Consider the following 9353-nt stretch of genomic DNA (forward strand, 5'->3'; position numbering starts at 1 on the left):
TAGTGAATGATATATGTTGAGAATTGTATCAAAATTGATGATTGAAGGCTCGGCAGAAATCGTGGCACGATTTAGTGAAACCGGGACACGATTTTGGTTCAGAATTTGGAGTTTGTCTCGACAATTTTCTTAGCACAAAGAGGTGAAATCGTGACTCGATTTTGTGGATAACGTTTGTATTGTATTGTGTACTAACGTGAAATCGTGGCACGATTTTCTCGAATTTCGTGCATTATATAATGTTTCATTCTTCATGTTCTGGAGAGAGTTTCAAGAGAGAGAAACTTGGGAAATCAAAGGAGGTAATTTTAGAGTTGAGTCTTTGGTGAGGGTTCTCTTGGGTTAGGAAACATCTGTAAACACCTTGAGTGACTTAAAATCATTGAGTCTCTTGTTCTTGGGAAAAGATTGAAAAAATGGTAGAAATTAGGTTTTGCTGTTGGATAGCTTGTTGAAAGTAATTTCTTGTAACCTTTTGTATCTTTTGTAAAGAACTCATTGATTGTGGATTAGAGAGATCAATCTCCTCCCAGAGTAGGTCAATGTTGGGCCGAATTGGGTAAATATTTCTTGGTGTGTTTATTTTTCTACTCTCTTTATTTGTTTGCTTGTGATTTTGTGCTTTACGCTTGGTTCCTAGATTAGATCTAGGGTTGTTGTTGTTGTTGTTTGATGTTACTTTGATATTAGTTACTTCTTCCCTTTTGTTCCACACATCTAAGTTTATTGATGTAAGATTTGAGTCCGAATTCACAACAATATATTCTAAGAAGTAGAATGATTTTGAGGTATAACTATACGGTCCACGTGAGTTATTTTCCTCTCTTAGATGTCATATATTTCAATTATTAAAAACTAGAAGATCATAAATATTTTCACTTTAAATTACATACAGTTTCATGTATGGCTTACAATCTCATCGACTAAGAATGTTGATCATCTAAATCATAATTATAAGGATGCATATTGTGGCAAACAATGGGAATGAGGTGACGGAACTATTATTTTGATTACAAAAAAGGTGGCAAGATTACCAAGTAAAGATAGACAAGAGGTCATGAAGGTGCTGCATAACTCTAAAATTTTGAAAGTCTTGAAGCAGAAAATTCAGAACCGTAAACGTTTAAGGGAGAAAGTGACTAGGTCGTTGGAAGAGGTTAATAAAAGGTCTCTTAATGAATCATCATCTTCAGCTTCAGTAAGCAATGATTGGAAGCATTGGGCTGTTTTAAATGGTAGTGAAGAGACAAAGGCGGCTGATGTTCAAGACCTTGGAAAAAGTATAGGTGTGTCTTTTGAAGGGAACAATCATAACAAATTCAGTGCTCTTTCAAGAATGAAAAAAGTTGAATTGGGGCCTGTGTTGACGCCAGTGTTAGATGGGGGAGATGAGGAAAGTGGGAGATGTTAGGAAAGAAAGAATGGTGTGGGGAGGTGGGCGTGGTCTGTGTGTATGATGAAATTGGTTTCGTGGAATGTGCGGGGGCTCGGTGGGTTGGAGAAGAGAAAGGAATTAAGGAAACTGGTGGATGAAAAGAAACCTTTTATTTTATGCTTACAAGAAACAAAAATAGCGGTGTGTGATGAATTTTTATGCACGTCGGTGTGGGGTGATACAAATCATGATTTTTCTTTTCGTCCGTCTATGGGGGCTTCCGGAGGTTTGTTAACTATATGGGATTCGAAGGAAGTGGAAGTTTGGTCTTCGGTTAGTCGTGATCATATGCTTTTAATACATGGCAGATTTATTCGTAATAATGAGGAGTTCTATGTGTTTAATATTTACGCTCCTTGTGAAGCTCGAGCAAAACAGGAATTATGGGTTTCTTTGTCAGATCGTTTGCAGTTGTTACAGGGTGAAAAGGTGTGTGTTTGTGGGGATTTCAATGCCGTCCGTAATGCGGAGGAAAGAAGGTCGGTTAGGGGTTACAGTTCAGTCCAGGAGTTCCAGCACTTTAATCTTTTTATCGATGAGAATGGGTTAATAGATTTGCCGCTATGTGGTAGACGGTTCACTTGGTACAAAGGGGATGGCACTTCCATGAGCAGGATAGATCGTTTTCTAATTTCAGAGGAATGGTGTCTTCAATGGCCGAATTGTTTTCAGGTGGCTCTTCTACGGGGCCTCTCTGATCATTGCCCGTTGCAGTTGTCTGTGGATGAGGAAAATTGGGGACCCCGTCCGTCTAGAATGTTGAAATGTTGGCAAGAGGTGCCGGGTTATAAACATTTTGTTCAAGAAAAATGGCAATCCTTTCAAGTTGATGGGTGGGGCGGCTATGTTCTTCGAGAAAAATTAAAATTGATTAAGTACGCTTTGAAGGAATGGCATATGGTTCATGTTAAAAATATTCCAGGTAGAATTGATGTTTTAAAATCTCGCCTTTCTGAGTTAGACGTTAAAGGGGAGGATGGTGGACTATTAGAGGACGAAATTGATGAAATGAGAGGTTTAACACATGACATCCATTCTTTGTCACGTGTTAGTGCTAGTATAAGTTGGCAACAGTCAAGGATGCTTTGGTTGAAGGAGGGAGATGCTAATTCCAAGTATTTCCATTCTATTTTGTCTTGTCGTAGGAGAAGAAATGCCATTGTTTCTCTGATGGTTAATGGAGAGCTTGTGGAAGGTGTGCAGCCAATTCGAAGAGCAGTTTTTGATCATTTTAAGAATCATTTTGCGGAACAGCAGGTCATAAGGCCAGATGTTGGTAATTTACGGTTTCCAAGCTTGTCTCATGTGGAAGGTAGCGGCCTAATAAAACCTTTTTCGGTTGAAGAAGTAAAAGCGGCGGTGTGGGACTGTGATAGTTATAAAAGTCCTGGTCCAGATGGTGTGAATTTCGGGTTCATCAAAGAATTTTGGGAAGATTTGAAAGGAGATGTGATGCGCTTCATGTCAGATTTTCACCGCAACGACAAGCTGACAAGAGGTATTAATTCTACTTTTATTGCTCTTATACCAAAAGTGGATAGTCCTCAAAGAGTACAGGATTTTCGGCCCATTGCTTTGGTGGGGTGTTTGTATAAAATTTTGTCGAAAGTATTGGCAAACAGGTTGAGAATGATTATTGGTCAGGTTGTATCTGAGACTCAGACAGCTTTTGTGAAAGATAGACAGATTTTAGATGGTATTTTAATTGCAAATGAAGTGGTTGACGAGGCAAAAAAGAATAAAACAGAATTGATGCTTTTTAAAGTTGATTTTGAAAAAGCCTACGATTCGGTCGATTGGGGGTATCTGGATGCGGTAATGCAAAAGATGGCTTTTTCGGTGTTATGGAGGAAATGGATCAAAGAGTGTGTCACTACAGCAACTGCTTCTATTTTAGTTAATGGAAGTCCAACTGATGAGTTTCCTCTTCATAGGGGATTGCGGCAAGGGGATCCCCTTTCTCCTTTTCTTTTCTTATTAGCAGCTGAGGGCCTGAATGTTATGATGCAAGCGTTAGTGGATAATAATTTATATACGGGCTACGGAGTTGGAATATCAAGATCGGTTGTGGTATCTCATTTGCAATTCGCGGATGATACTCTAATCCTTGGAGAAAAGAGTTGGGCCAATGTTCGTGCTTTAAGGGCGGTTTTGAATTTATTTGCGGATATGTCTGGTCTTAAAGTGAACTTTCATAAAAGCTTATTGGTTGGTATTAATATTGGGGATTCCTGGTTGTCAGAAGCAGCATCCATTTTAAATTGTAAGGTGGGCAAAATTCCGTTTGTGTATCTTGGCTTGTCAATTGGTGGTGATCCTCACAGATTAGGCTTTTGGGAACCTGTGGTGGCTAATATTAAGTCTAGACTTCTGGGGTGGCACAGTCGATTCCTGTCTTTTGGGGGCCGTTTAACTCTTCTTAAATCTGTCCTGACCGCACTTCCTGTCTATGCTCTTTCTTTCTTCAAAGCTCCGTCAGGTATCATTTCTCTCATTAATTCTATTTTTTCTAAATTTTTTTGGGGAGGGAGTGAGGAAAACAGGAAAATTTCCTGGATTGCTTGGAACTCTATTTGTTTAAAAAAGGAGCATGGAGGATTGGGGGTGAGACAGTTGAAGGAGTTTAATTTAGCCTTATTAGGTAAATGGTGTTGGAGATTGTTGGTGGATAGAGACGGGTTCTGGTATAGGGTTTTGGTGGCGAGATATGGTGAGGAGGCAGGGAGGTTGGCGGTTGGGGGCCGGAGTGTTTCACCGTGGTGGAAGGAGGTAGTGAAGATTAGGGATGGTATAGGAGAGGCGCATGGGGGCTGGTTTGATGGGAGGGTATCGAAGGTGTTAGGGGATGGATTGAATACGTTCTTTTGGTTTGATAGATGGTTAGGAGTTATTCCTTTGCGTTTGAGATTTCCTCGTTTATTTGATCTTGCGACAAATAAGTATTGTACGGTTGCGGATATGTGTATCCTAGGTTGGGAGGACGAGGGAGAGGCGTGGGGTTGGAGGAGAAGACTTTGGGCATGGGAGGAAGACTTGTTAGGGGAGTGTAGGGCTTTACTTGAAAATGTTGTTGTGTATTCTGATGTTTCTGACAGGTGGCAGTGGGATCCAAATCCCCACGAAGGATACACAGTGAGAGGTGCTTATCAGGCACTGACATCTATGGAAGTTTCCATTGCTGAAGAAGGACAAGATCTCATTTGGCATAAACAGGTTCCGCTAAAGGTTTCCATTCTTGCATGGCGGTTGTTGAAGGACAGGTTACCAACCCGAAGTAATCTTCATAGGCGTGGTATCCTTGCGGCTGCAGACACCACTTGTTTATCAGGATGTGGCATGGAAGAAACCGCCTCCCATATCTTCCTTCATTGTGAAGTTTTTGGTTCTTTATGGCATTATATCAGGTCTTGGATTGGCATGTCTGGACCTCATCCCCAAAATATTAGTGAGCATTTCTTTCAATTTACTCACTTTATTGGGCATTCGAAGGCGCGTCGAACTTTTTTACAATTAATTTGGCTCCTTTGCATCTGGTTGATTTGGAATGAACGTAACAACAGGTTGTTCAAGAACAAAGAGACTCCGATCTTACAGTTGTTAGAAAAAGCAAAATATCATTCGTTATGGTGGTTAAAAGCAAATAACACCAATTTTGTGTACGGTTCTCAAAGATGGTGGTCGGACCCTTTACTTTGTCTGGGTATCGGCTGATTTTACTGTATCTATGTTGTAAACAATTCTTTTTCGGGGTGAGTTTCTCTAGTACACCTTGTATCGAGAGTTTCTTTCATCGCCGTTGTTAATATATATCATTTTGATTTCTTCAAAAAAAAACAAGAAATAATAATCTAATGAAACATCAAATCAATTAGGAGACAAATACGACCCTTTTCCTTTCATTTTTCACGACAGTCACACCCTCGTAACTGAAATTTCTAAACAAAGTAATGTTAAGAATAAAAAGAAGAGAAAACTCAATTACAAACTTAATTATGCCAATAATAATCAAATTGTAGATCCCTCTTGCAATGCTTATAATTTAGGCAAGTGTTTTGCTTTGCCACAAAACAATGCATTCAAAGGAACATTGGTCTCGGTGTATAAGCTTTGCTCATTGTTCCACACCCTCATATACAAATCTTGTCCCAAATACCGATTTTCCCATATTGCAGACCTCAAGTTCCACATGCCCTTATTGTCCAAAGACACCAAAATGGTAGTCCAAGAGTTTGGATACACCTATTTGTTCATGTATGCAAGAGAAATTCTTATCAATCAAATGTAACAAAATTTTAAAATATAACTCGAAATAATATTTTAATAATCTCGTTGTGCCAAAACTTTAGGAAGATAGTTTTGTCGTCCATATCGTCCTATCATTCTAAAGAGGACTATTAGAAAAAGTTGAATTAGCGACAAAAAAATCGACTGACCTGAGTAGTGTATCTTGTAATACCATCAACCAAATTGTAAGTGCTTCTCACATCGGGTGTCCATTTACCCTTGCCAAATCTAAATATTTTGGGTTCAATCAACATAAGATTATTAAGTAATTATTTTATTGATAAATTTAATTAAGTTAAACTAAATATGAAAAAATTTAGTTGTCTTACCCAACTACATAGAAGCTAGATCCATCCATGTGCCATGACTGAATAGTGTTTTCATCATTCTGGAATATTATTTCTGCAAAGTCATGAAGGGTGAAACCTATGACAGATGTGCCTAGTTTGGCAGATTTGCTTGAAGAAGAAGGAAAGTCCTTGATTGTGTTGAGATCAAAGATGCCAGGAATGTTAAACCAATCAGCAAGCTTCAATGGTGTGCTTGGATTGATGTGTGAAATTCCATTAACTGCATATCTTAACTTTCCATTCACAATGGATTTAGAATTTGCCAATTGCAATACCCTCAACACAGGGATGGTTCGATAGTGGAATGATCCTTGAGGATTTGGTCGTGCAGCATTTGCTGTTAAATTCAATCTTTGAAAAGAAAAAAAGTCAAAAGTTAATGACTAAAAATTTATAAGATTCGTAATTGAAAACATGTTTAAAATATACGTCATACACAACTTTACCTTATGGTTCTGGCTTGCTTAATGGACCATTCTACATCAGTAGTTGGGCCAACGGGTAGTAGACCCGAGGCCTTACTATTCGATCCAGAATAGCGAAGGGTTGCGGTGGTAGTAAGAATAGGGTCGGTGAAACGAGTTGATGCAACAATGTAATAGTCACCAATTGATTTATCAAGTGTGACCAAAACAGTCATAGATTGTCCAACATGAATATCAAGTGACTCATATGTTTCTTGTAATGTGTGAGCACCTTCAACTTCAATGAGCTTCAATGAATGACCCTGAATTCTAAAGTTAATTGAGGTTGCCATCCCAACATTGGACACTCTGAACTTGTATGTCTTTCCTGAAATAAATCAATTGCAACCTAATTTAATTTGGCTATAAAGTTTTAATCAAAGCTATTACATCATTGTTCCTAATTTACCTGCTTCTCCTGTAAATACAGCATTATCTTTTACACCATTTATAAGGAGAGCATCAGGAAAAGGAAGACTCTTTCCAGCATCCAGTAGTCTCCTTAGCACCTACAAATTAAATTGCACATCTTAGTGATCAAATGTATCTGAGTAAAATCAAAATTTCATAAAAAAAAACACCGTTCATATATAATTTTCAAAAGTTGGTGCAATAAAAAGAGCAGAAAAACGGGCACGTGAGTGCGCGTTTTTTCGCTAGTATTGATAAAGGAGCTAAGGGAAGTTTTTTTTTTTTTTATAACAAACCTTATGGTTGGTCTTGGACCAATCACCAACAAGCAGGGTGAATTCTCCATCAGGGGCAGGATATGGAATGGCTATAGTTGACCTTTGAGCAATATTGAATCCACCAAAACCACCAGCTGCTTTATGGATTTTGGTTGTTGGGAAATATGTGTAGGTTCCAACTTGATCTTTTACTTGAAATTTGTATGTCCAGTTTGAGTTAGGAGGAATTGGGCAATTGGTTCCTAAAACTCCATCTTGCCATGATGTCCTTCTTTGTTTTATACCACTCCTGTTTTATGTTACACAACAGAAATAATTAATTAATGCACGATTCATGCTGTAAAATGTTGCAGAGACATTTGATATGTTGGGATGCAAATTCAAATATGCAACTTCTCATTTCTCAACACTCAGTGCGTGTGAATTGGGGTTAGGTTTAACTCATTAGAAGCAAAAAATTAAAAAGGTTCTATGCCTCTAAAATTTACTATCTTTAATCCCATTTTTTAGAGAATTTGGATTTGACCTAACTCAATCTTACAATATCAACTTTAAAAGTCGAGAATTGTCCTCATTTATAACACTTATTAAAACTTTATCTCATCATATAAAAGAATCTAAACGACATTTGTGTATGGAGAAAATTTTAAGTGTCAAATTGACGGATACAAAAAGATTAATGTGATCGAAATTTTTTTAAACTCAGAAAATATTTTAGATTTTCTTTACTTTCAATGCTTGAATTAGTGATTTACTTAACAACTCGTAGTGGATAAGATCACTAACCATGTAATGAGAAATTTATCATCCAACTTGTTAATGACATTCACAACAATGTTGTCATTAGTGATGGCTTCAATTGTTGGGCCTGGAAATTGGCCATTGATAAGAATACCCTGGTAAAAGAGTAAATAAATATCACTAATTACTTCAAATGTGAAAGAATTAACAATTCAGAGAGCAGGGGAAAATAGACTAACCTCTTGAGGAACACCAAGAGGAAAAATGGTTCCATTTGTAATTTCCCATGTGAAGAACTGATATCGGTCTTCTGCAATAACCGAAATTGCACTCCAACAAGCCAAAATTCCAAGAAAAATTGGAGTTATAATTGCCTGCTTCATCTTGCCTAATAAAATAATACCATTTTAATTTCAAATATATGACTTAATTGAACATAAAGAGAAAGATATCTACAATGATGCAATTACTATTCTAGTTTGTAAAATATTAGAGAATTCATGTATTTTCATCTAATAGCTTAATGTTTTTGACATACTTGGATGATGGTATGATCCAAGAAAATATTGCATGACTTGTGCATGTTTAGATTAACGATTTTCACAAAACCACTTCGTGCTGCCGTTATTATAGGAAGCTACATTTTAGAGCTTCAACAAAATGAAGGTAACACTATTTTGTTAAACTCACTATAATTTCGAACATGCACTTATGATTTTGTGGTTGGTATGGTATATATGGTGAAAATTGAAAGACTACTTAAAGTTTAAATTGAAGTTATTGTAAAATGTATCACCACTACTATACAAACCAAAAACGTTGCAAGTCAAGAAACTTACATAAGAAAAGAATGCTTTATGAGTTGAGATTCAATGAGGAAAATTAAACGTACCAAATTAAAACCCTAACTTCCTCTTGAATAGAGGAACTGAGAATGAGGTGAACTAATATGAGGATGGAGTATACAGTGATAGACGCAATCCTATATATATTAAGATTGAGTACAAAAATGGATGTATGTGCAAATTACAACCACATGCATTCTCAACATTACACATCAATTTGTTTTGTTAATATTTTCAAAATTAAAAGCTCACATGTTACGAAGTTGACTAGAATTTCTTGAAGTAAGCAAGATCCAACCGCGTTACTTATAAAAAAATTAATATTAACATGGACTTTGTTATATGATGGATTGCTTAAGATTTAGTATAAGGTTATTGAAATAATTTAATTGGTGAAAATGTGAACTAAGATGAGTCGGTGTTGGCGCGAAAAGAAGGAGAAGGAGGGAGTTGAGATCTAAACAAAGCGGTTGCGGCGCAGGCGATAACGGATCCTCATTTATTAGTTTCCAGTTATTATTGCTTATTTGAGTAAATTCTACGAC

The 9353-nt window shown here is 37.1% G+C and overlaps 1 protein-coding gene across 2 annotated transcripts; it reads right to left on the minus strand.

The window, feature by feature from the left end:
• Positions 1–5303: 5303 nt before the first annotated feature.
• LOC146900946 (protein SKU5 SIMILAR 14-like) lies at positions 5304–8920 on the minus strand. 2 transcript variants are annotated; one of them, XM_085732044.1, is made up of 9 exons: positions 8856–8920; positions 8203–8351; positions 8009–8118; positions 7241–7511; positions 6943–7042; positions 6516–6861; positions 6049–6420; positions 5869–5947; positions 5304–5674 (listed from the first exon to the last, which is right to left on the minus strand). In XM_085732044.1, the coding sequence occupies exons 2-9, from the start codon at positions 8344–8346 to the stop codon at positions 5468–5470; spliced, it is 1629 nt and encodes a 542-aa protein (XP_085588170.1). In that variant the 5' UTR covers positions 8347–8351; positions 8856–8920; the 3' UTR covers positions 5304–5467. The 2 variants fall into 2 exon arrangements, with proteins under 2 accessions (XP_085588170.1, XP_085588171.1); XM_085732045.1 differs by having other exon boundaries at positions 8803–8920.
• Positions 8921–9353: the final 433 nt, after the last annotated feature.

Source organism: Medicago sativa, chromosome 8, assembly GCF_051527215.1.
Source record: "Medicago sativa cultivar Bolivia chromosome 8, Bolivia_mono, whole genome shotgun sequence".
NCBI classification, from domain to species: Eukaryota; Viridiplantae; Streptophyta; class Magnoliopsida; order Fabales; family Fabaceae; genus Medicago; species Medicago sativa.